The following is a 27798-nucleotide window of genomic DNA, read 5'->3' as shown; positions in this document are numbered from 1 at the left end:
CAACAGATATTCTCAATAAATCCATTCCAATAAGGCATGACATAAGGTATAGATAGAACATCCTGCTGAAACAAGGATCGTATCGCTCTGTTGTTGAATGGACCAAAAGAGAAACAAATCTTTCCTACTGATGAGTCAACAGGGTCAACAGAAGGTAGGCTCTGAGGGTCAGGTCTTGACACGTTCCTGAATAACATAGCAACACCTGAGGGCTCAGTGGCGCATTTAAAGATCAGGAAGTGTCATTTCAGCGTGTCACCATCTTGCTACATGAGGGAGTTTTTGGAAACATTGCATACGCAGTTTGAGCTACTCTAGCAGGCTAGCTCAGTGCTGCCCCCTCTCATGGAGTAGCTTAAATTGAAGGGTGACCGAGGTACTGCAGGCTGCCATTAGCAACTAAATTATCCGTTTATCTTCGTCTGTGTGTGGTTTTAAAGTAATTGGTTCAAGGACATACATCTGATGAAATCATAGCCATGATTGTGTTCAATGTTTTTTTATATACCCACGAATATTGACGTTTGGAGTAGGTTAGGCTAATTTCATTGTGGCCACACAAGGTTGCTAGTCTCAGGGATATTATAGTTGGGTCCTTGAGAGAGGCAATAATCCTAAAATGCCTCAGTTAAAAATGAGCTGTTTAAATGTATAGTGTGTCTGGGAAAACAAAACAGATGTTGGCCGCCTGTACAGTACATTTGTCAGGCTGGGTAAGAGTGTCAGAGGCAAAGGAATCATAGCATTCTAGTACTGGTAGTAATTAAGAAATATTAGGCTAGTATGTGTAGGGCTTTACAGAAGCCTTATTTCTCCCTGTCCTTTATTGTATGTAACCTCTGAAGAGCAAGCAGTCAGGGTTGGAGGAATTCTAAATGAGCTTGGTAAAATTTTAATCAGAACGGTGGTCTCTATGCATCCATTTGGCGACTTTAGGGTCAAGTCTTGACAGGGAATGCAGCATTTCTCATTAGAGCTCAGACTGAAACGCAACTTATTAAATGTTAATTGACGACACAATTGACGACACAGTGCAGCACGGGCTTACAGTGCTCCAGCAACATTTCAGCACATCTTCGTCATCTTCTTCCTCAGTCCTACACGTTTCCAGAAGGCCATCAATGTTTTTCCCTCTCTAGGCCTCATTTCAGTTCGGACTTTTTTCTCTTTTTACTAACTCTCTCCCTTCGCCTTTGTTTTTCGGGGAATTGGGGCTAACAAAAACAACACGCTACAAAAACGACTGTGTGAATGCCGATCCGCTCCGGACGTAGCGAGCTTTCTGTGGGATCCGTAGAGCCGCGCGGGGTTCTAGCTTAGCTTAAATACATTTACCAGTTGAAATAGAACAGAGGAACAGGGCAAGGAGGGGGTCTAGGCCTCTTGTCATGCTAAGAGTGTTCAGATAAGTCCTGCTTGGTCCAAGTTAATTACAGTTGACATTTAAATAAGTGCACTTGTCTTGAAGATGGTGGAAGAGCTGAGAAAAAGACAGGCCTCTCTCTAATTGAGTTTGTGTTGCGTGCCCCACCCCCACATCACAGCACCGAGCCCACATCACTACTTTGTTCCACAGGGAGCTGATATGTGAAATGCAGCTGCCGAAAGTGGAAAAACACATTATGGATGTAACTGCGCAAGTGTTTTTGTGGATTCTGCCATGTTCTCTTCCAGAGATTATGTTGTTTGAAGAGTAAACCTGCAGTATGTTCTATTATTTTACATGTATGAAGTGAGATCTCCCCAAATGTCAATTTACACCTATGGAGATCAACAAATTCTCTGTGGCTATGTGTGTGTTATGTGTTAACAATTGGAGTGAGCCAGACTGGACTGTCAGTTCCATGAAGCAAGGTTGTATTGTGGTTTTTGAAGTGTGTGAAGACACAGGAGACCTTCAAAGGTTTTGATGTTGAATCTCACACTGTAGCATCTTTCAAAGCACTTTACGGTAGGCTACATTATATGATATGGTATGGCATCACTGTATAATCATCCAATCAGATGGAATTGGAATGGATCCTATATGATGCAATCTAGGCTATACATTATATGCGTCACTTCCCATACTATTCTCCTATATCCATGTGAGTAGCGTCTACCCTACATTATGGATGAATGAGCACGGTTAATCGAATATCTGGATATCTGAATGGAGTTAAGTTTTCAAACATTTTTTGAGATTTTTTGGGTTGCGTATTTTGACAATTAAAAAGATTTGTCTAAATGAAATGTAATTGTCCATGTTACGTTGTCACACAAGGATATACCATGGCATTTGAAATGCTTAATTGAATAAAACAACAAACTTTAGAATTTAGCTACTGCTGTTTCAGACCTCATGTGGCTTTAACAGTACATTGTTTACAGTTGCACACTGTAAATGTAGTCTACAGTTCTGAGGACGCACAAGTGATTGTTTTATTTTTAACCTAATTGTCTCTCTCATGGGCAATGGGTTATGGGTTGCGTTTTACATGAAAAGGCATTTTACTATCATAGCGCATTTAGCCCTGACAACGGAATGCTATTTTCCCCCATTCAAATAGCGATTAACCTACAGGCGGTCCACAACACTGACACAGATCAATGCAAAGCACTCATCAGAAAAGCCTAGGCTACATGTTGTGAAATTATATAATTATTTCAAATGCCCCTTCCTCCCCTACATCACTGTCCTCTCCCACCTGCCCCCTTCCTTCCCTAAATCCCTGTCCTCTCCCACCTGCCCCCTTCCTTCCCTACATCACTGTCTTCTCCCACCTGCCCCCTTCCTCCCCTACATCACTGTCCTCTCCCACCTGCCCCCTTCCTTCCCTACATCCCTTTCCTCTCCCACCTGCCCCCTTCCTCCCCTACATCACTAATGTATATATAGACTCCCCTTTTTTCTACTGTGTTATTGACTTGTTAATAGTTTACTCCATGTGTAACTCTGTGTTGTCTGTTCACACTGCTATGCCTTATCTTGGCCAGGTCGCAGTTGCAAATGAGAACTTGTTCTCAACTAGCCTACCTGGTTAAATAAAGGTGAAATTAAAAAAATAAAAAAATAAATAAATAAACTGTCCTCTCCCACCTGCCCCCTTCCTTCCCTACATCACTGTCTTCTCCCACCTGCCCCCTTCCTCCCCTACATCACTGTCCTCTCCCACCTGCCCCCTTCCTTCCCTACATCCCTTTCCTCTCCCACCTGCCCCCTTCCTCCCCTACATCACTGTCCTCTCCCACCTGCCCCCTTCCTTCCCTACATCCCTTTCCTCTCCCACCTGCCCCCTTCCTCCCCTACATCACTGTCCTCTCCCACCTGCCCCCTTCCTTCCCTACATCACTGTCCTCTCCCACCTGCCCCCTTCCTTCCCTACATCACTGTCCTCTCCCACCTGCCCCCTTCCTTCCCTACATCACTGTCTTCTCCCACCTGCCCCCTTCCTCCCTTACATCACTGTCCTCTCCCACCTGCCCCCTTCCTCCCCTACATTACTGTCCTCTCCCACCTGGCCCCTTCCTCCCCTACATCCCTGTCCTCTCCCACCTGCCCCCTTCCTTCCCTACATCACTGTCCTCTCCCACCTGCCCCCTTCCTTCCCTAAATCCCTGTCCTCTCCCACCTGCCCCCTTCCTTCCCTACATCACTGTCCTCTCCCACCTGGCCCCTTCCTCCCCTACATCCCTGTCCTCTCCCACCTGCCCCCTTCCTTCCCTACATCACTGTCCTCTCCCACCTGCCCCCTTCCTTCCCTACATCACTGTCCTCTCCCACCTGCCCCCTTCCTTCCCTACATCCCTGTCCTCTCCCACCTGCCCCCTTCCTTCCCTACATCATTGTCCTCTCCCACCTGCCCCCTTCCTCTATTTGACCATACTGTTTAATCACTGGGCACAGTAAAAGGGTGCTAATTGGACTTAATTTATCTAGTTTAGGAAGTGACCTGGCTAACTGTCCGTCGTTTGGCCACAGCACTACAGTACATCTGCAGCCCTGGCCTGGCCACTCACACTGTCATTACTCTCCTCCAGAACCCTATTGTATGTATATAAATGCCCCTCCCCCACCTGATGGAGCACTCACTACAGTGGTTCAGTGTTTACTCTTTATCCATGGAGCTGTTGTCAGAGGTCTCTGTCTCTGAGCCCAGCTGTGTTTGTTAGCATAGCATAGCATATGAGCCGAAGCTATCTAGGAGCCTCTCATTTACTCAGTGTCACGGCTAACTAGGAACCTTTCATTTACTCATTGTCACTGATGGGTACCAGATTATCCAAGCACAGGCTTTCCCCCTAGAACTAGAGGTAATGATCACTAGGGTTCCCTGCACAGTGGTTGCTGACAGCAGAACACAGGTAATTACCTAACCACATGGCAGCTCCCTGCCCTGGTCAGACTGCAGTCTCAGCTGCTCATTTGGTTCATTTTATCGCAATGTGTCTGCTCAAGGTTAAGAGTTGCCCAGTGTTGCTTTAGATAAAGCCACTGGATTATGACTCATTCCACTGAAAGATGGAGACATTATTAACTTTTTTGAATCTTTTTTTTTTGCCAACAAGTTAATTGCCTTCGAGTGCGGGAAAGGGTATAAAACGAACTCTAGGTAATACCTCCCTGGTAATTGGTTGATTAACTGGGCTGGTGTGCCACTGAGTTTAGGACATTAGTACGCTGGTACTGTACATGGCAGTAGTATTTACTGTAGGCCTATACGAAAGACGCTCTGAAAAAAACAAACATTGTGTAGGTTTTCAAACATTGAATTGACCGCTGCATCTCCCCTTTCTCTCCAGCGATGGCGGAGTTCCATGTCCAGCCGCGGTCAGTGCGTGCGGAGGAGGCGGGCATGGGGCGGTTCCAGTGCCAGATTCACGGCCTGCCTGAGCCTGCCATCAGCTGGGAGAAAGATGGCCGCTCTGTGGACACTAAGGATGAGAGGTACAGTAAAGTAGGGTTCCTCTGTGTTAATCACTTCGGCTGTGCCTACCAACTACTGTAGGTCTACTGTACCTGCACACCGAACTCTGGCTGTTAACACATTCACTGTAGCAGCTTCACAACCTTCACTTACCTGTTACCCAGCCAAACCTCACTCAGCTCAGATCAACACCACCTGGAATCCAGTGTCCCTTGTGTCTGTCTAGCTGTTTGAAATTGAGTTTACGTTGCATGTGTAAACACACTTAATCAAGCAAACAATGATCTACTCCCTTGATTCTCTTTCTTTTTCTCTCACTCTCTCTCTCTTCTCCCCACTCCCTCTCTCTCTTTCACTTTCTCCCTCTGCCCTCCCTCCCTCCCCCACCCTCTCTCTCTCCCACCCTCCTCCCATTCCTTCTCTCTGGCAGGTATACCCTGCTCCCCACTGGTGTTCTGCAGATCACAGGTCTGCGTCAGGAGGATAGTGGTGTGTTCTGCTGTGTGGCCCACAACAGTGCAGGAGTAAAGCACAGTGCCGGGGCTCGCCTCACCGTCTCAGGTCTCAATACTCATACATACATACATACATACATACAGACTAGAGGTCGACCGATTATTGGAGGACCAAAAAAGCCGATACCAATTAATCGGCCGATTAAAAAATATATATATCAGATATATCATTTTATATATATAATTTATTTATTTAAAAAAATGTATTTGTAATAATAATTACAACAATACTGAATTAACACTTATTTTAACTTAATATAATACATCAATAAAATCAATTTAGCCTCAAGTAGATAATGAAACATGTTCAATTTGGTTTAAAAAATGCAAAAACAAAGTGTTGGAGAAGAAAGTAAAAGTGCAATATGTGCCGTGTAAGAGAGCTAACGTTTCAGTTCCTTGCTCAGAACATGAGAATATATGAAAGCTGGTGGTTCCTTTTAACATGAGTCTTCAATATTCCCAGGTAAGAAGTTTTAGGTTGTAGTTATTATAGGACTATTTCCCTCTATACCATTTGCATTTCATTAACCTTTGACAATTGAATGTTCTTATAGGCACTTTAGTATTGCCAGTGTAACAGTATAGCCTCCGTCCCTCTCCTCGCTCCTCCCTGGGCTTGAACCAGCAACACAACGACAACAGCCACCACATCGAAGCAGCGTTACCCATGCAGAGCAAGGGAAACAACCACCCCAAGGCTCAGAGCGAGTGAAGTTTGAAACGCTATTAGCAAGCGCTAACTAGACAGCCATTTCACTTCGGTCACACCAGCCCCATCTCAGGAGTTGATAGGTTTAAAGTCATAAACAGCGCAATGCTTGACGCACAACTAAGAGCTGCTGGCAAAGCGCACAAAAGTGCTGTTTGAATTATGTTTACCCGCCTGCTTCTGCCTACCACCGCTCAGTCAGATACTTAGATACTTGTATGCTTGTATGCTCAGTCAGATTATATGCAATGCAGGACACGCTAGATAATATCTAGTAATATCATCAACCATGTGTAGTTAAGTTTAATGCTAGCTAGCAACTTACCTTGACTTACTGCATTTGCGTAACAGGTTACGAGAGAGAGGCAGGTCGTTATTGTGTTGGACTAGTTAACTGTAAGGTTGCAAGATTGGATCCCCCAAGCTGACAAGGTGAAAATCTGTCTTTCTGCCCCTGAACGAGGCAGTTAACCCACCGTTCCTAGGCCGTCATTGAAAATAAGAATAATACTGACTTGCCTAGTTAAATAAAGATTCAATAAAAAAAAAAACGGCAAATCGGCGCCCAAAAATACCGATTTCCGATTGTAATGAAAACTTGAAATCGGCCCTAATTAATCGGCCATTCCGATTAATCAGTCGACCTCTAATACATGCATACATACATACATACAGACATACACACACACATACACACCTTCCCTGGATACCCACCCAACACACAAATATGTGGCTATGCATCATCTCACACAGCGTCATCGCCAAGATGATGCAGAACAGTGAAATCCAATTAAATGTTGCAATCCATAAAGCTCTTGCACGCTCACGCTTGCGTCACTCTCTTCTCCCTCAGTATCCCAGTCTTCTGTTTACAAAGAGCCCATGATCCTCGTGGGTCCTGAAAACCTCACTCTCACCGTTCACCAGACGGCCATCTTGGAATGTGTTGCCACAGGATATCCCCGCCCCATCGTGTCATGGAGCAGGCTTGGTAAGACCAAAACCCCGCTTTCTCTTTTACATCAAATCAAAGCTTCAGCCTTCAGGGTGCTGAACAGGGGTTAAACCCCCCTGCCTCTCAGGCCTTAAGGGCTATAGAACCCTTCTATCTTCCATAAGGTTCCATGCTAGATTGCTTGTCTAGTTTGCAATCATCCGAAACCCGACTTGAAGTACATCACTACTGCAGCTGACATAAAACCATGTCACCATAGTAGTATAGCTGAATTATATAAACATTTATATAAAGCACACAGGCAAAATACAGAGATTGAAGAGGACATTCTGTTAAACGGGATATTTTGATACATTAAGATACAGCGGCTTTGTGTGTGAAATTGGTCATGGTATGCTGCCTTCACTGCATACACGGAGCCCATTGTTTCCCAGATGGATCCAAAGGATTTGGAATGTTGAAAGCCTATTTACCAGACATTATCTTGCTGACCTTGATATAAATGAATGGAGAAAAAAAGCTGTGTTCAGTGACTGCTTCTAATGTGGTACAGCACAGTGATTAAGTAGGCTACAGCTGTCCAGTGTGTATTTGTGTGTGTTTTTGTACGCACGTACAGTTGTGTGGATGTGTGTGTGCATGTATGTATGTGTGTCTGGGTTAGCTCATCTCTGAATTGTGTACATACGTGTAGTATGTTCCTTTATGTAATGTCTAATAGAACATTCATCTTCTGTACACATGACGCAGGGGATTGCAGCCTATATGAGTCTTTGCGGGGCTAAACACAGTCTTATTTTTTGATGAATGTATTCTTTACTCTCCTGGTCGAGATGAACCGCGAAAGTGAGTAAGTGACACACGGTGGGAGATCCACCGTAATTGCTTAGAGGTGTTGAGCCCAGGCAGGATTCAGCCCCCCACACTTCAAACGTTCCTCTTGGCTATCACTCAAACTCTGCTGCTACCAATTTTGCAATCTGATATTTGTTTTTCAAAGCTATTATCCAATCTGATTTGCTGTTCAAAATGTAAATTGCAGCCCCTCCCCAACCAGAGAGGAGCCATAATCAGATTGTGGATATTGCCTTGCACGATGTTGCTGTAATTAAATGCTGACAGGATGGGATTTCAACAGGGGCGTCATGCAGCCATTATTTTAGAGGGGGGCACAAAGTATGCGAAGATGGAGGGGGTGGTATAGTTTGAGAATTTTGCATTTTTCAAACACCTGAAACAGCTTTTTCCTGCAATCTAGACCCATAATAATTATTGCCTAATTTTATGTAAAAAAATATATCAAATCAAATTGTATTGGTCCAATACACAGCAGATGTTATTGTGGATGTTATTGTGGATGTAGCGAAATGTAGCGAAATGCTTGTGTTCCTAGCTCCAACAGGGCAGTAATATCTAGCAATTCACAATAATACACACAAATCTAAAATTAATGAATTGAATTAAGAATTATATAAATATTAGGATGAGCAATGTCAGAGTGGCATTGATTAAAATGCAGTAGAATCCAGTATATACATATGAAATGAGTAAAGCAGTATGTAAACATTATTAAAATGACTAGCAATTCCATGTCTATGTACATAGGGCAGCAGCCTCTAAATTGTGGGGTTGAGTAACCGAGTGGTGGCCGGCTAGTGATGGCTATTTAACAGTCTGATGGCCTTGAGATAGAAGCTGTTTTCAGTCTCTCGGTTCCAGCTTTGATGCACCTGTACTGATCTCACCTTCTGGATGATAGCGGGGTGAACAGGCAGTGGCTCGGGTGGTTGATGTCCTTAATGGTCTTTTTGGGCTTCCTGTGACATCGGGTGCTGTATGTGATCTGGAAGGCAGGCAGTGTGCCCCCGGTGATGCGTTGGGCAGACCGCACCACCCTCTGGAGAGCCCTGCGGTTGCTGGCAGTGCAGTTACCGTACCAGGCAGTGATACAGCCCGACATGATGCTCTCAATTGAACATCTATAAGTTTGTGAGGGTCTTAGGGGCCAAGCCAAATTTCTTCAGCCTCCTGAGGTTGAAGAGGCGCTGTTGCGCCTTCTTCACCACAATGTCTGTGAGGGTGGACCATTTCAGATTGTCAGTGATGTGTACGCTGACTAACTTAAAGCTTTTTACCTTCTCTACTGTTGATGTGGATAGGGGTGTGCTCCCTCTGCTGTTTCCTGATGTCCACGATCAGCTCCTTCATTTTGTTGACATTGAGGGAGAGGTTATTTTCCTGGCACCACTCCCCCAGGGCCCTCAACTCCTCCCTGTAGGCTGTCTTGTCATTGTTGGTAGTCAGGCTTACTACTGTTGAGTCGTCTGCAAACATGATGATTGAGTTGGAGACGTGCGTGGCCACGCAGGCATAAGTGAACAAGGAGTACAGGAGGGGCCTGAGCATGCGCCCTTGTTGGGCCCCTGTGTTGAGGATCAGCAAAGTGGAGGTGTTGTATCTTACCTTCACCACCTGGGGTCAGCCCGTCAGGAAGTCCAGGACCCAGTTGCACAGAGCACCTTTAAGAACGGGGACAGTATAACCGGAGAGAGCCATGATTCTGTGAAACAGAGTATGTTACTGTCCCTGATGTCTAGCAGGAAGGAGATCCTCGCCCTGAGCTCGACTACTTTATAGTCCAGAGACGGAACATTAGCGAGTAATATACTCAGAAGCGGTGGATGGCGTGCATGCCTCCTGAGTCGGACTAGAAGTCCACTCTGAATACCTCTCTCCACCGGGGGCGTATTGGAGCAGCCTCTGGGATAAGTTCAATTCACCTGGGAGGTGAGAATGAAGGGTCCAGTTCGGGAAAGTCGTATTCCTGGTCATTAATGCTGGTGAGTTACCGCCGCTCTGATATCCAAAAGTTATTTCCGGCTGTATGTAATAACACAAAAAATGTTCTGGTCTAATAATGTAAGAAATTACACACAAACAAATCTAAATACTGCAACGTTGCTTAGGAGCTAGAAGCAGAGCTGTCGTGTCTGTTGGCGCCATCTCTATATATGATTTTCTGCATAGGTTATCTAAGCATACCTCTTTAGCTTTTCAATTGTAATTTTAATTAATGATGTACATTGATTCTTTAAAGGTGCAATATGCAGAAATTGCTCTGCCATTTCCTGGTTGCTAAAATTCAAATAAGGGCCTCCCGGGTGGCGCAGTGGTCTAAGGCTAGCTTAGGGAGGGTTTGGCCGGCAGGGATATCCTTGTCTCATCGCGCACTAGTGACTCCTGTGGCGGGCCGGGCGCAGTGCATGCTGACCAGGTCGCCAGATGTTTCCTCCGACACATTGGTGTGACTGGCTTCCGGGTTGGATGGGCATTGTGTCAAGAAGAAGGGCGGCTTGGTTAGGTTGTGTTTCGGGGGACGCATGGCTCTCGACCTTCGCCTCTCCTGAGTCCGTACGGGAGTTGCAGCGATGAGACAAGACTGTAACTACTAACAATTGGATGCCATGAAATTGGGGAGAAAAAAGGGGTTACATAAAAATAAAAATCTATTTAAAAAATTAAAATAGTTCACCCAATTTCAGTTTGTGACAAACAAGCAATGCATAGTGTAGAGAATTATTGTACAATATAACCTGCTGTATTTTCAGCTGTTTGAAGTTGGTGTACAATACTAAAATAAAAGATCCAAAAAACGGAACTTAAAACTTCTTAAGGCTAGGGGGCAGTGTTTTGACGTCCGGATGAAGAGTGTGCCCAACGTGAACTGCCTGCTACTCTGGCCCAGAAGCTAGGATATGCATATAAGTAGTTGATTTGGACAGAAAACACTCTGAAGTTTCTAAAACTGTTAGAATAATGTCTGTGAGTATAACTGATTTGGCAGGTGAAACCCCGAGCACAATCCATCCAGTGAAATTTATTTTTGTGGTCATTGTGTTTTCCAATTGTTTTCTATGGGAACCTGGTTGCAGTTCCTATGGCTTCCACTAGATGTCAACAGTCTTTAGAAATTGGTTGATGTTTTTCTTTTGAGAAATTAAGAGTTAGTGCTATTCATTGTAAGTGTCACTACAGGTGGACTCTACTGTGTTGGTGCGCATGAACTGGAACGCACTTCACAATGTTTTTATCCGGTATTAGAAACTTAAATTTGATCGATTGTTTACGTTTTAGGGTACCTGAGGTTGGATTAGTTTTGAAAACATTTGAAATGTTTGGACCAAGTTTACAGGTAATCTATTGGATACTTTGTAGGAATGTTGGGCGAGTTGAAACCGGTGTATTTCTGAATCAAACGCGCCAAATAAATGGACATTTTTGGGCAATAAAGAAGGACATTATCGAACAAAAGGACCATTTGTGATGTTTCTGGAACTTTTGGAGTGCCAACAGAAGAAGATCTTCAAAGGTAAGGCATTAATTATATAGCTATTTCTGACTTTTGTGGCGCACCTGTCTGATTGAAATATGATTTTCATGTGTTTGTATGCGGGGCGCTGTACTCAGATAATCGCATGGTCTGCTTTCGCCGTAAAGCCTTTTTGAAATCTGACACAGCGGCTGGATTAACAAGAAGTTAAGCTTTATTTTGATGTATAACATATATATGTTCGTGAATGTTGAATATTGATATTCCTGTAGTTTGAATTTGGCGCGTTGCCATTTCACTGGATGTTGTCAAATTGATCCCGCTAAAGGGATTGGCACGTGAAGGGATCCATAAGAGGTTAAGAACGGGAAGCATAGAAATAGCACACATAGAAAAGATCAACCGCTTCTTAGACTTGCTTTCAATGAAAATGACAGATCTATTACTCACATTTCTATGTCAATTTTGTCAGGTTGCCCTAAAAGTTACATATTGCAGCTTTAACCTCTACCGTCGAGCAATCCCGTATCCGGGAGCGTAATCATAGCCTCAAGCTCATTACCATAACGCAACATTTCCTATTCATGAAAATCGCAAATGAAATGAAATAAATATATTGAAACACAAGCTTAGCTTTTTGTTAACAACACTGTCGTCTCAGATTTTCAAAATATGCTTTAACCAAAGCTACACAAGCATTTGTGTAAGAGTATTGATAGCCTAGCATAGCATTAAGCCTAGCATTCAGCAGGCAACATTTTCACAAAAACAAGAAAAGCATTCAAATAAAATAATTTACCTTTGAAGAACTTCGGATGTTTTCAATGACGAGATTTTTTCCCAAAATATTATTTGTGTAAGAGAAATAGTTCCGTTTTGTTCATCACGTTTGGCTAAGAAAAAAAAACGAAAATGCAGTCAACACAACGCCAAACTTTTTTCCAAATTAGCTCCATAATATCGACAGAAACATGGCAAACGTTGTTTAGAATCAATCCTCAATGTGTTTTTCACAAATCTATTAGATGAAAAATCATTCCTGGCAGTCGGTTTCTCATCAAAGGCAAAAGGAAAAATACTGCAGCTGGAGATTACGCAATAATTGCGACGGAGGACACCAAGCGACCACCTGGTAGATGTAGTCTCTTATGGTCAATCTTCCAATGATATGCTTACAAATACGTCACAATGCTGCAGACACCTTGGGAAAACGTGGAAAATGTAAGCTGACCCCTAGCTCCTCCACAGCCATATAAGGAGTCATTGAAATGAGGCGGTTTCAAAAAATGCGGCACTTCCTGATAGATTTTTTATCTGGGTTTCGCCTGTAACATCAGTTCTGTGGCACTCACAGACAATATCTTTGCAGGTTTGGAAACATCAGAGTGTTTTCTTTCCAAAGCTGTCAATTATATGCATAGTCGAGCATCTTTTCGTGACAAAATATCTTGTTTAAAACGGGAACGTTTTTCATCCAAAAATTAAAAGAGCGCCCCCTATATCGAAGAAGTTAAGAACTTTTATGCCTTAGCTGTTTACTAGAACTGCCACACCGGTATATAGTACAATAACCCAATAATTAAAGCTATTTTAGTATTTTCTAAAGTCTAGCAACCTTGCCTGTAGGCAAGCCAGCAGAGATAGTTATACAAGCTACTCTATCTTGAGTTATAGCCTGAAATGGCTCGGTAGCTAATTATGAGGTTGGGAGATTGGGAACCTATCTGGGCTAGCTAAAGCCAACTTCATAAAATTGCTAGGTGACTAGTATTCCAGAGAAACAACAACATTTTTTGTTTTATTTATTCATCAAAAAGGAATCAATAGGCCACATAGCTTGATCAAATTAATTTACAAACATTCCTCCTGCGAGTCCTGCCCATCACCGGCAGTTAAAATCACTCGACACTCTCTCGACTCTCTCCTCCGCTGACGTAGCATATCTTTGCTCTGTGGTGCATCTGGTAAGAATGGGGGGTGATAGTCAGTATGTCCCCTCTGCAAAATACTGCTGACAGATCTTTTTTATAAATAATGATGATGAAGCGGGGGCTTTAAAAAAAAGTTATTAATTTAACATCTGAAAAATGTAAAAACAGGACAAATCTGAGGGGGCACGTCTCCTTGTGGACATGACGCCTCTGGATTTTAGTGTATTAGATTACAGGGAGTGACGGCCTGGGGATAAGCTGGATAATGAATTTAATAGATTCACATCAGTCATTCCTTAATGCCAGAGTTTGTTTGGAGCTTTTCATTCATCAGCACTGGTGCTCTCTGGGCTACTTTTTGCTGGCTCTCTGCCTGCTTTGACACTAACTACATTACAGACTGACATAGAGATAGCGGCATCCATTCAGACAGCACACACACACGCACACACACACACACACACACACACACACACAGACAGATAGAGAGCAAGAGAGAGATCAAGTTTCTGTGAGAGAGAGTGTGTCTGGAGAGATAAGAGGTAGCCATGGAGGAACTGTAAACTGTGTCCAACTCTGTTGATTTTACAGTTCACTCAGCAGCTAGCCCGACTTGAGTCAGGCTTATTGTAGAGGGGTAATAACGCCCATTATATGGTTCACAGTTGTTTAGCCACTCCTAGCTGAGTCCCTTTAGTTATGAAACTGGACTGTGGCTGGGAGTCGGAGGGTCAGGCTGAGAGCCTGAGGCTTGCACTTAATAGTACCATGGAGCATGTTTAAGTTATACTGTTCTAGCCATAGCTTCTACTACAGTCAATAGGAAACTCCACTTGCTGACATAGCTGACCAGGCTGTTTCAATTGGATTGTAAATACGTATGAATAATAGGTTCCTATGTTCTAAATCCTGTAGCCTACAGCCCACTGTTGGTGCTGTTCACTGCAGCTACAATAACTCAGAAAGGGCTGAGGTTTGTATATTCTATTTTGAAGGCATTCTCGTGAACTCTGTCTGGATGCACTGTCCACCTTTTTCCATTCTCGTGTTTCTCTTCAGCCCACAGTGCATTGTCTTGTCGAGGTCCAGGTTTGTGGAGTGTTTCCAAATGTCCCTCCCTTTCCTTGTGGTGGCTCTGCTCAGATGCACACAGTGCTCACAGAGGAGACATGTGTTGTCCTCCTATAAAAGGCCTGGCCCAGGCCATATGGCCCCAGTCTCTGGCTGGCTGGCTAGCTGTCTGCTAGCTGTCTGTTTGAAGATGTGAGGAGAGGAGGATGGCCAGTCTGCTTTCTCTGCAGGCTTTTAGCATAGCGGCCATGTCCCCCGCACAGCCCTTTAACACTCTAAGCCGGGACACACAAGACGCAGATGTTACAAAGATAGAGAGGGACTGAAATATCTTCGGCTGTGCCATGTCTTTGTTGGTCCTACCCCCATTATAAGGCCATTGAAATAGGAAGAGACAGAGAGCAGGACAGGGTATTTGATGGAGGGACAGAGGGGAGTGGCAGCCTAGCTTATCCAGGGCATTTCCCCAGTTTAAAGCATGGTGTGCCTAAGGCAGTAGAGGGCTTTGTCAAACCGTGAGATCAAACTGGTGTGTGTGCGTGTGCATGTGCATGTATGTGTGTGTGTCACTAGCCTGTCAGAGCGGGGTGGGGAGGACGGGACTGGGGATGTAAAACAGACCCCCTCACACACACATACAATTACACACACTAACACCAAATGAAGTCGTGGCAACATAGTTCTTCTGTGTCACTGACTGTGTCGGCGTGGCCTTGGCCCTCACCCAATACACTCGCCTCGTTTGCCACCTTTCTACTGAATATGGTGATTCTCACAAGACGTGCTCTGTCACACTTGTGAGAACTGCTCTGATATTTACTGTGGAATGTGTTTTGCAGCGGTATGGGGCAATTTTATTGACTTAATTTTATTTTTACAGGGACAGTGCACATTAATCAACGTTTCAGTAAAAGTGCCGGTTTTAGCCAGCCAGCTAATTTTCAACCTCAGTCCCTGGGCAGGTTATTAAAAACAATTACAATATAGACAATCATTGAGCAGTGAGCACACACAGAGCAGCATAGGACAAGCAAGACGTAGCATACAGACAGAGAAACATAGGACAAGCAAGACGTAGCATACAGACAGAGCAACATAGGACAAGCAAGACATAGCATACAGACAGAGCAACATAGGACAAGCAAGACGTAGCATACAGACAAAGCAACATAGGACAAGCAAGACGTAGCATACAGACAGAGCAACATAGGACAAGCAAGACGTAGCATACAGACAGAGCAACATAGGACAAGCAAGACGTAGCATACAGACAGAGCAACATAGGACAAGCAAGACGTAGCATACAGACAGAGCAACATAGGACAAGCAAGACATAGCATACAGACAGAGCAACATAGGACAAGCAAGACGTAGCATACAGACAGAGCAACATAGGACAAGCAAGACGTAGCATACAGACAGAGCAACATAGGACAAGCAAGACGTAGCATACAGACAAAGCAACATAGGACAAGCAAGACGTAGCATACAGACAGAGCAACATAGGACAAGCAAGACGTAGCATACAGACAGAGCAACATAGGACAAGCAAGACGTAGCATACAGACAGAGCAACATAGGACAAGCAAGACGTAGCATACAGACAGAGCAACATAGGACAAGCAAGACGTAGCATACAGACAGAGCAACATAGGACAAGCAAGACGTAGCATACAGACAGAGCAACATAGGACAAGCAAGACGTAGCATACAGACAGAGCAACATAGGACAAGCAAGACGTAGCATACAGACAGAGCAACATAGGACAAGCAAGACGTAGCATACACACAGAGCAACATAGGACAAAAAGCAACAAGACCAAATCCATAAAAGCAACAAAGTGTTTCCACACCTCACAAGCTACAGACAACAGGCAACATGGAAAGCGGCAACACACAGCTAGGGACCATGTTCACAAATCTGATTGACCTTTAGCCATGTCTTCATGTTTTTTGTGAAAGTGTGATATGTGGTGCAGTTATGTGTGTCTGATGGCAGTGTATTCCAGACATGGGAAGCTCTCACAGAGAAAACAGATTTACTAAATTTGCTTTTCCTTAAGGGAAAAGTCACCTTTAGCGTCTCCTCTTCTCCAGCGTTGAATATTTTGTGTACATTATAGTATGTTTAATCAATCATTTATCTCCCTTGGTATTTTTATAGCCTTTTTTAGTATATTTAAAGTGTTTTTTATTTTTTATTCTAAGCTAATTCAGCTAATTTGCTATCTCACTCCTTTCCTCCTCTTCTCTCTCTTTCTCTGAATCTCTATCCCTTCCCTAATTTAATCTCCTGTCCTATTCCCTACTCTCCTCCCCTCCCTTCCTTTCCTCCTCTTCTCTTTTCTCCTCCTCTCCTCTCTCCTCAGATGGCCGTCCGATAGGTGTGGAGGGCATCCAGGTGCTGGGTACAGGGAACCTGATGATCACAGATGTCGGGGTCCAGCACTCTGGCGTCTACGTCTGCGCTGCCAACAAACCAGGGACCCGTGTACGCAGAACCGCTCAGGGACGTCTGGTGGTCCAAGGTGAACCTTTAGTTACACACCCACTCAGGATAGTGTGTGTGTGTGTGTGTGTGTGTGTGTGTGTGTCAGTGGAGGTTGGTGGGAGGAGCTATAAGAGGATGAGCCCATCCTCCTATAGCTCCTCCCTCCAGCCTCCACTGGTGTGTTTATGTGTGTGATTTTGAATGGAAATCAATTTTAGGTCCCCACAAGGTTAGTAAAACAAATGTGTGTGTGTCTCATTCGCTGTGCAATTTTCTTACACATTTTTTACCAGTTGGAGGTGGTTAGTAGTGCGGGTAGAGCCTTCCGACCAAGCAGGAGGCATTCAGCGTGTTCCTCACATGCTTATCAACCAAAGAACCCTGCCCTTGGCCCCAGCCAATAGCAATACTGCTCCCAGTCAATATTTCATTGAATCTTCCTGTCTGTTGTTAGACAAGGCCCTGCTATAGAAGGCTATGGAAGAAAGCCATGCTGTTGATTATGTGTCGATGTCTATGGTTTCTTTATCGATCAGTGAAAACTAGAACGCGCCCTCAGCTAACGATCTGGTGCGATATACAATACATGTGTTTTATGATAAGAAACGAAAAGGCTGAAGCCTTGCTGTGGACACAGCCTTCAAGAAGCATTGCTTCATATTCTCATGGCAGCAATGTTCTCCTGGACGTATTTCACAGTCGGGGCACATATGACTGACTGACTGTCTGGCTATGAGAGGGTTGTTATGGTGATAAGGCCTCAGTGACTGCATAGAGTAGCAGCATACAGGTGACTCTCTCCCGCCGTCCGGCCGAATGTTTTGATCAGAGTAAGGTAGGCTGTTGCTTAAGAGAATTTATGTAATCTTCCTGGCCAGATGGTTGGCACAGCGGCCCTCTGCTCACTGCACTACCCTTCATTTACCTCAGAGTGAGAAAGTGAGGGGAGAGAGAGAGAGAGAGAGAGAGAGAGAGAGAGAGAGAAAAAGACAGATTGGGGAAGAGAGTAATAGAGAGTAGGGGGAGAGGGAAAGAGAGAAGGTTAGAGAGAGAGAGGAGAGGGTTGAAAGACGGAGAGCGAAAGATAGAGAGGGAATGGGGGAAAGAGTGCTGATCAGACCCACACCACAATTGCACATCAGTACTCTCCCTGACCCACCATCCCCCTGCCTCCCTCCAGCCCTTCCCTCTAGCCCCTACTCACATACACACAGCCTCTAAAGAGCAAACAGAGAGAGATGGAGAGAGAGAGAGAGAGAGAGAGATGAGAGAGAGAGAGATGGAGATGGAGAAATGAAAAGGGAGTTGGAGAGAGAGATGGTCAGGAGGGTCGAGCCAACCTAATCCTCATCATACCACAGTGCCTAGAATGTTGTGAATTTCAGGTCCCACACTTTTACTGACAGGGTGACACAGTATGGAGATAGCTGAGATTAGAAAACCATCGTAACACCTCTTCTCTTAAGATGAGAATTAGATGGATAGAGGATGCTAAATAACTAGAACTGGAAAGGGGAGGTTTTGTTTACAGGAAGATAGTTTAGATAGAGGATGCTAAATAACTAGAACTGGAAAGGGGAGGGTTTGTTTACAGGAAGATAGTTTAGATAGAGGATGCTAAATAACTAGAACTGGAAAGGGGAGGGTTTGTTTACAGGAAGATAGTTTAGATAGAGGATGCTAAATAACTAGAACTGGAAAGGGGAGGGTTTGTTTACAGGAAGATAGTTTAGATAGAGGATGCTAAATAACTAGAACTGGAAAGGGGAGGGTTTGTTTACAGGAAGATAGTTATGATAGAGGATGCTAAATAACTAGAACTGGAAAGGGGAGGGTTTGTTTCCAAGAAGATAGTTTAGATAGAGGATGCTAAATTACTAGAACTGGAAAAGGGAGGGTTTGTTTACAGGAAGATAGTTTAGATAGAGGATGCTAAATAACTATAACTGGAAAGGGGAGGATTTGTTTACAGGAAGATAGTTTAGATAGAGGATGCTAAATTACTAGAACTGGAAAGGGTAGGTTTTGTTTACAGGAAGATAGTTTAGATAGAGGATGCTAAATAACTAGAACTGGAAAGGGGAGGGTTTGTTTATAGGAAGACAGTATAGGTTGAAGGGTTGGTAATGGCTCACATCAACACCATTATCCCAGAAACCCTAGACCCACTTCAATTTGCATACCGCCCAAACAGATCCACAGATGATACAATCTCTATTGCACTCCACACTGCCCTTTCCCACCTGGACAAAAGGAACACCTATGTGAGAATTCTATTAATTGACTACAGCTCAGCGTTCAACACCATAGTGCCCTCAAAGCTCATCACTAAGCTAAGGATCCTGGGACTAAACACCTCCCTCTGCAACTGGATCCTGGACTTCCTGATGGGCCGCCCCCATATGGTGAGGGTAGGTAGCAACACAACTGCCACGCTGACCCTCAACATTGGAGCTCCCCAGGGGTGCGTGCTCAGTCCCCTCCAGTACTCCCTGTTCACCCACGACTGCATGGTCAGGCACGACTCCGACACCATCATTACGTTTTCAGATGACACAACAGCCTAATCACCGGCAATGACAAGACAGCCTATAGGGAGGAAGTCAGAGACCTGGCCGGGTGGTGCCAGAATAATAACCTTATCCCTCAACGTAACCAAGACTAAGGAGATGATTGTGGACTACAGGAAAAGGAGGACCGAGCATGCCATTCTCATCGACGGGGCTGTAGTGGAGCAGGTTGAGAGCTTCAAGTTCCTTTAGAGCCCACATCAACAACCAACTAGAATGGTCCAAACACACCAAGACAGTCGTGAAAAGGGAATGACAAAACCTATTTCCCCTCAGGAAACTAAAAAGATTTGGCATGGGTCCTGAGATCCTCAAAAGGTTCTACAGCTGCAACATCGAGAGCATCCTGACAGGTTGCATCACTGCCTAGTACGGCAATTGCTCGGCCTCTGACTGCAAGGCACTACAGAGGGTAGTCCGTACGGCCCAGTAGATCACTGGGGTTAAGCTGCCTGCCATCCAGGACCTCTACACCAGGCGGTGTCAGAGGAAGGCCCTAAAAATTGTCAAAGACCCCAGCCACCCCAGTCATAGACTGTTCTCTCTACTACCGCATGGCAAGCGGTACCGGAGTGCCAAGTCTAGGACAAAAAGGCTTCTCAACAGTTTTTACCCCCAAGCCATAAGACTCCTGAACAGGTAATCAAATGGCTACCCGGACTATTTGCATAGTTAATGTGTCGCAGCATCGTAAAAATAGGGGTGGGGGGGGGCTGCTATATTGGCTAACCGGGCTATCTGCATTGTGTCCCGCTACCCACCACCCGCCAACCCCTCTTTTACACTACTGCTACTCTCTGTTCATCATATATGCATAGTCACTTTAACCATATCTACATGTACATACTACCTCAATCAGTCTGACTAACAGGTGTCTGTATGTAGCCTGGCTACTTTTATAGCCTCGCTACTGTATATAGCCTGTCTTTTTACTGCTGTTTTATTTCTTTACCTACCTATTGTTCACCTAATACCTTTTTTGCACTTTTGGTTAGAGCCTGTAAGTAAGCATTTCACTGTAAATACCTGTTGTATTTGGCGCACGTGACAAATAAACTTTGATTTGATTTGAGATAGAAAGATTAGAACCAGAAGGATAGCTGACTGGCAAATACACCTGCTGAAGGGAAAACAGTTGCTGATTGTGGGAATGATCTCATTCTAAATTACGACCCTAATTGCGGTCTAATTGTCTTCCCACTCACTAGGAAGTTATTATGAAAATAACTCCTTTCATATATGAAAATATTGATGTGGCTAATAATACCTGTAGCTATGAATAATGAGGGGAGATAATTACCCCAACAGAAATAGCAACAGCAATAACAACAAACAGCTCTGATCAGATCCGGAGGAGTGTAATCACACATTTGAGGCGAAACTAAACACTGTTTAATTAAGAGGTAATAGAGATTTGCATTACCTGTAGCTTTGTGTCAATTAGCGCAAACGGAGCATGGCTCATAGCTCAAAGAGAGGAGGGAAAGAATGACTCCTAGGGAGGGAGGGAGGGAGGGAGGGAGGGGGGGATCATTGGCTGGAGGCTGAAGGTCAGTAGCTGTGAAATTGTGCAACACTGAAAGACTTTCGGGAAAGATACTCTATCTGCACTGCATTGCCTTTCACTCAGTTTGTGTTCTATACCAGTTATTCTGCATTTGTGAATAGATTCCCTGTTCTCTCCTCTTCCTCTTCCTCCTCCTCCTCCCTTTTTGTGTTCCTAGATCTGCTTCTCAGTTCCAATGACGATAATCTGATCCTCAGCTAATAATTGTTATGCTAAACTCTGTCTCTAATCCCCCTCCCCCACACACAATCTAATTCTGATCAATGTGATTAGGCTGGATTAAGCCCAGGATAATACGCCTTTACTCCTCTCTCCCCTTTTATAATTCCCTCTAGAAGTCTCTGGGAGCTTCCTGCTTTTTCAAAATACCTTGGTAGCTTATGTTTTCTGACCACTGGTGAAAAATCATAGTTGTTGTGCAGCATAGTATGGGGAATGAGAAAGACCCTGTCAGCAGGTTACTGTATCTGTGTAGCAAGGCACTTTATATTCAGTTAGTAAGTAGCTCACTATCTGTCTTTCTCTTTCCTCTGCGTCTGCCACAGCCCCGGCAGAGTTTGTGCAGCCTCCCCAGTCCATCTCCCGGCCGGTGGGCACCACTGCTATCTTCACCTGCCAGGCGCAGGGCGACCCTGTGCCCCAGCTCACCTGGCTGAAGAACGGGCAGATCCTGGAGCCTGGAGGGCACGTCAAGCTCAGGAACAACAACACGTGAGTTAACGTACAGCCATGGAGATACACATACTAAGTGTGTTCTATTGAATTGTGTGCTGAAAGCAACAGGGACTGTACTCATTCTGTATGGTAATAACACTATATCCGTTCATGCATGCAGCCATCCATCCACTGTAACAAAGCTACATGCCATATGTGCATGGCTGGCAGTGTCGTCGGCGTAATCAAACGCTCCATTATTTCTGATCTACTGCGCTAATGAAACAGCTGGCCAAGATGTCTGCCAAGAGATACACTGTCTTGTTTTAAATGGAGCTGTGACATTACATTACGAGGGTATCTATCGAATCACTGCTGGACCGGCTCCCAAGGCTGTCCGGTGGAATTTCCAGGAACAGAACAGAAGGGCCGGCCAGTGTATTGTGTCATTTAACATTCTCCATAAGAGCGATGACGAGACCAGGTTACTGTGTTTAGTGTTGTGTTGGGCGGGTTGGGGCAGGCAGGGAGAGACGGGAGGGTTGTAATGAGCCTGGGACTGGCCTCGCTCCAGGTCTAGGAGAGTGGCTCTGTGTGGTGATAATGATTCAAGTCTGCTACTGTATTTGGAGCTTTGCTGTTTTATTGTCCTGAGTGGTTGTCACCACCGGTGTTTCCCCAGAACCGTTAAACACGGAGCCAGACAGCCAGGTGGCCGGTGTCAGAATGCTTCTCATTCAGGTCAAAGAGTAGACTCCAAACATAGCTTGGAGTTATAGCTCAGTAATATCTCAGGTGACTGGATGCTCGGATGGTTGTCCTGAATTTGGTGCACATACTTTTCAAGGTATTCTGTCAATGTCCTGCATGTGTTTGGATGTTTTCCAGTTGAAGATTTCACAGCACCTATTCCCTATACAGTGCACTGCTTTTGACCAGAGCCCATAACACAAAGAATATAGTGTGTCATTACATATGAGGCAGATCTATATTTGTTCGAACAGACAGGGGAGATCGTATTATGCATACATTCTAACTGTCAGCCTTTGAAAGATTTATAGGTTAGGTGCGTTTCTGGCTGTGGGAAATGAAAGAAATTCTGTTCTATATACAGGTTTATTATGCATGATAAGTTCAGTGCTGTACACCAGCTGTGTTTTGCAAGAGTGAGAATCCGTGTGTGTTAATATTTATAAATGCAACGGATGGTGAAGTGATTACATTACTTATGCACAAGAAAATCAATAAAGTGGGACAGTGAAGTTCATGTAAATGATGCAGGTGTTCCAGACCTAGTGGTACATGGGGAGAGAGAGGCTGAGGCACTACCATCACTCAGACACACTGTTCTCCTCTACCAGTCACAGAGATAGAGAGAGAGAGAGAGAGAGAGAGAGAGAGAGGCCGAGGCACTACCATCACTCAGACACACTGTTCTCCTCTACCAGTCACAGAGATAGAGAGAGAGAGAGAGAGAGGCCGAGGCACTACCATCACTCAGACACACTGTTCCCCTCTACCAGTCATAGAGAGAGAGAGAGAGAGAGAGAGAGAGAGAGAGAGAGGTACTACCATCACTCAGACACACTGCTCCCCTCTACCAGTCACAGAGATAGAGAGAGAGAGGCCGAGTCACTACCATCACTCAGACACACTGTTCTCCTCTACCAGTCACAGAGATAGAGAGAGGCCGAGGCACTACCATCACTCAGACACACTGTTCTCCTCTACCAGTCACAGAGATAGAGAGGCCGAGGCACTACCATCACTCAGACACACTGTTCTCCTCTACCAGTCACAGAGATAGAGAGAGAGAGGCACTACCATCACTCAGACACACTGTTCCCCTCTACCAGTCACAGAGATAGAGAGAGAGGCCGAGGCACTACCATCACTCAGACACACTGTTCTCCTCTACCAGTCATAGAGATAGAGAGAGAGAGAGAGAGGCCGAGGCAGAGAGAGAGAGGGCCAGGCAGAGAGAGAGAGGGCCAGGCAGAGAGAGAGAGGGCCAGGCAGAGAGAGAGAGGGCCAGGCAGAGAGAGAGAGGGCCAGGCAGAGAGAGAGAGGGCCAGGCAGAGATAGAGAGGGCCAGGCAGAGAGAGAAAGGGCCAGACAGAGAGGGAGGGGCCAGGCAGAGAGAGAGAGAGCCAGGTAGAGAGAGAGAGGGCCAGGCAGAGCGAGAGAGGGCCAGGCAGAGAGAGAGAGAGAGAGAGGGCCAGGCAGAGAGAGAGAGAGAGCGAGCGCGCACATTAGGCGCTGGAGTTGGATGGCTGAAGCAGACTGTGTTGTAGGGAAAGAGTGATGGAGAGAAAGAGAGATGGAGAGGGGTTAGAGGGCAGCCTAGTGATAGACCTCCACCTGACACTGCTCTGCATCTCTCTGGAGCCTCTCATGCATCACACCCACTACGCTGGGACTGGTTTAGTATGGAGGCTAGAGTTCCAGCACCAGCATTAGCTAATTGGCTGATAAACTGAGGTAGCCGAGCACGAAATGTAGCCAGCCCAGTCATATATGGAACATAACTTTATGTGGCATCCTAACTTACTGTTGTGAGGTAAGTGTTTGGGTGCGAGGCTGGTAGCTTACCTCATTGCTATTCTGATACATTCCTACAGCCCATCGTACGTCTCCATCTGGTGCGCTACAGTATTAGTTCTACAGAACAGTCTACAGAACTCACTCTCTTGGTTGGGCGAGCAATGCAGGCCCAGTTCAAGCCCAGTTCAAGCCCAGTTCAAGCCCCAGTTCAAGCCCCAGTTCAAGCCCAGTTCAAGCCCAGTTCAAGCCCAAGTAGCCCCTATTTTCTGTTGTCGTCACAGCAGATCCTGCTGTTTTCCATTCCTATGGAGGAGGGAATGAAAGGATAGACAACCACATTCAACAGGCCCCAGTCTTCCCTACAGGTGCAAGGCAGAGGTAATGATATGCCCCTCCAGCTCACTGTTTCTGCTGTTATATAGATATCTTGTATCTGATATTGGAGGTCTGCCTCTGTGCATGATTACCTAGCAGTGTGAGACTTTAATTAGAATGTTCCACCATCCCTAGCAGTGTGTGTGTGTGTGTGTGCGTGTGTGCGTGTGTGTGTGTGCGCGTGTGTGTGCGTGTGTGTGTGTGAGGAAACGTATTGGTTTAAATGTGCTGGGAAATGAAAAAACATCTTATTGCAATCCGTGCGTGTAACGGTAGGCAGGCTATCAACACACCACCCACTACTTTGCAGTGTGAGCTGGAGGCAGTATGAATTTTGAAAACATATACTTAATAGTTTGAAGCCTGAACGGTTTACTTCAAATGAGAAATGTCTTACCTTGCTTCAAAGTAGCCTCGCCAAAATCCAACCATCGAAACGTGGAGGCAATTATTTTCTAAAGACTTCCTGCTGTCATTAACCAGCATTTCTCTGCTGTTCTATTGGTTTTCATATCAACTTTCTTTCATTGTTGAGAAACCAAAGGACCAATCCTAGTCATATTAACAACCCATCCTGGATGTTGTTATTAGATTCCCCCTCTAAGTTTCTAACTGAGATTTTCATTCCTGTCACATATGGAACAGCTCTCATCAGGTGAACTGTTTAGAATGGTGTTTTCCCACTAATTGCATTTTGGCAAATATTTTACTGGATTGTTCATTACAGGAGTCGCATGTTCTGTTCAGATGAATTACCATAATCTAAATGTGATTTATTTCGTTCTGAGCACAGTGGGTAGACACCCTAATTGGTTACACAACCAATTCATATGGGTCCGGTAAATTTCTCAAATGGCCAGTAAATTAAAATCTTCCCGGTCACGTTGTCCGGCGCAACATGTTCCTAACGGAAACCCTGGTGTGTGCATGTCTGTTCCTGCAAATGGAAGGGACAACACCAGAGACATGCACATACTGCACATTGTTCCCTACAGCTTTCTCTCATGCTGCTGACCTGCCAGAGAGGATAGGATAAGAAAGAATGGGGATCGATTGTGTATTTTACTCACGTGCATGCACACACATCAATCAAGGAACACACGTACGCACACACACACATTCACATGCATACATACACACACATATCAAACATGCAAATTCTCCTGTGCGTTGCCCTTTAGACTGTCTCCCTGCAGCACGCTGTAACCAATTACACACTGTGACAGTCTGACTGGTGTGAACTCTGTGTGAGCTAAGATGGTGTCACAATAAATTCAGATTGGCAGCTAATGCAAATATAACAGTATGATTATATTGTTTTGACCAGGGACTTTACTTACTGTGTGTGTGTGTGTGTGTGTGCGTGTGTGCGTGCGTGCGTGCGTGCGGGATGTTGGTTGGTTGACGTAGAAGGGCAGAGAGTTGATGTTCTTCTCACGCAGGGCACTCAGGGGTGGTCACGGGCTGTTCCTTAAACATGAAACACCATTACCCCGGTAATGAAGATGCTTAGCTGACCTCCATCAGAATCATGGCCTCAGAATGTGCTGCCCTGTCCGTTTTCAGGGGAGTACGACACATATGAAAGGACTGTTAATAGGAATATCTAAACCAGCCTGGCCCATCCCTGACGTAGTCAGGATCATCTGAACCAGTAGGTATCAAACACAGTCAGGCAGTGAATTGAAATTGCAGAGTAACATTTGAATCTGGGTAGAATGTCAGCCTACAGTAGTAAATGTTGTAGAAATGGCATGATTTGTGGAATAGTTTTGACTTGTGAGGGTTGACTGTAAACTGAGGGCGAGACTAATCTTCTCCTATGTTTTTATGGGGATTGAAGACTTCTATGATTTATTTGTGTGAGTAAGTTTCAGTGAAGAGATGTGTCCTACTCCCTCTAGGAATATTCCACTGGGCTGCATATTTTTTTTGTGTGTAGCTGAACCTGTTAAAAGGGAACTATGTTTTCCTTTTTTTCCTGTTTTCATTCTGTGGAAGCCCCGTTTTGTGATTCCAGCGAGCTGGGACCTGGGCATTGGCCTTGACCTCTAACCCTGCCTGCAATCAGTCATTTCCGTGGGCTTTCCGTGAGACAGCTCATTGCTCCTCCCTCTTCAAAGCCCCTGCTCTCCCCCCTCCCCTCTCTCCCTGTTCCCTCCTTTTTTCCTCCCTCCCTCCCTCTCTCTAGTTTAGCCTTTCACAGGCCTTCGTTCAGTGACAACATTGCAAACTCGGCCCCAGTGGCTGAACAACAGAAACCTCCCACGCCCCCAGCCCACTGAGCCCAGTTAGCCCGCACAGCTTCCTATCCCTAGCCCAGTGAGCCCACCCTAGCCACAGCCCCAGCCCTGTGAGCCTACCCTAGCCACAGCCCCAGCCCCGTGAGCCTACCCTAGCCTCAGCCCCAGCCAAGTGAGCCTACCCTAGTCCCAGCCTCAGCCCAGTCAGCCCCCCCTAGCCTCAGCCCCAGCCCAGTGAGCCTACCCTAGCCCCAGCCCAGTGAGCCTACCCTAGCCCCAGCCAAGTGAGCCCACCCTAGCCTCAGCCCCAGCCCAGTGAGCCCACCCTAGCCTCAGCCCCAGCCCAGTGAGGCTACCCTATACTCAGCTCAGTGAGCCCACCCTTGCCTCAGCCCCAGCCCAGTGAGCCTGCCCTAGCCCCAACCCAGTGAGCCCACCCTAGCCCCAGCCTAGTATGCCTACCCTAGTCCCAGCCCCAGCCCAGTGAGCCTACCCTAGCCCCAGCCCAGTGAGCCCACCCTAGCCTCAGCCTAGTAAGCCTACCCTAGTCCCAGCCCCAACCCAGTGAGCCTACCCCAGCCCCAGCCCAGTGAGCCTACCCTAGCCCCATCCCCAGTCCAGTGAGCCTGCCCCAGCCCAGTGAGCCTACCCTAGCCCCATCCCCAGTCCAGTGAGCCTACCCAGTTCCAGCCCCCTCACCCAGACTGGGGGGATCCATCAATCGGTGAAGTGGCCTTGAACTGATGAGTAAATGATGCTGCCAACCTGCCGGTCTGTCATGACAGCAAGGCCAGGCAGATGGCCCAAACACAGATCTTTTCTTCCCCACTCACACACACACTCTGCCCAAAACACTGACTCACGCTCTCTCTTTCTGTTTCTAAGATGCTCTCTCTCTCTCTTCATTTTTTTATCCCTTTATCAGGAATGCTT

General features: G+C 45.6%; 1 protein-coding gene across 1 annotated transcript in view; it reads left to right on the top strand.

Moving 5' to 3' along the window:
• The window catches only part of LOC110506445 (immunoglobulin superfamily DCC subclass member 3), a 121171-nt gene that overhangs the window by 65000 nt on the left and 28373 nt on the right, over window positions 1-27798 (top strand). Inside the window, exons 3-7 of the mRNA XM_021586057.3 lie at window positions 4783-4927; window positions 5338-5468; window positions 6988-7125; window positions 16791-16949; window positions 21595-21760. Of these exons, the coding sequence (XP_021441732.3) occupies window positions 4783-4927; window positions 5338-5468; window positions 6988-7125; window positions 16791-16949; window positions 21595-21760 (739 nt within the window). The remainder of the gene's footprint in view (window positions 1-4782; window positions 4928-5337; window positions 5469-6987; window positions 7126-16790; window positions 16950-21594; window positions 21761-27798) is intronic.

The sequence above is a fragment of the Oncorhynchus mykiss genome, chromosome 26, assembly GCF_057628025.1.
Source record: "Oncorhynchus mykiss isolate SJ-2025 chromosome 26, ASM5762802v1, whole genome shotgun sequence".
Taxonomy (NCBI): Eukaryota; Metazoa; Chordata; class Actinopteri; order Salmoniformes; family Salmonidae; genus Oncorhynchus; species Oncorhynchus mykiss.
Note: the sequence above shows the minus strand (reverse complement) of the source record. Positions and strands in the feature narration are given on the sequence as shown.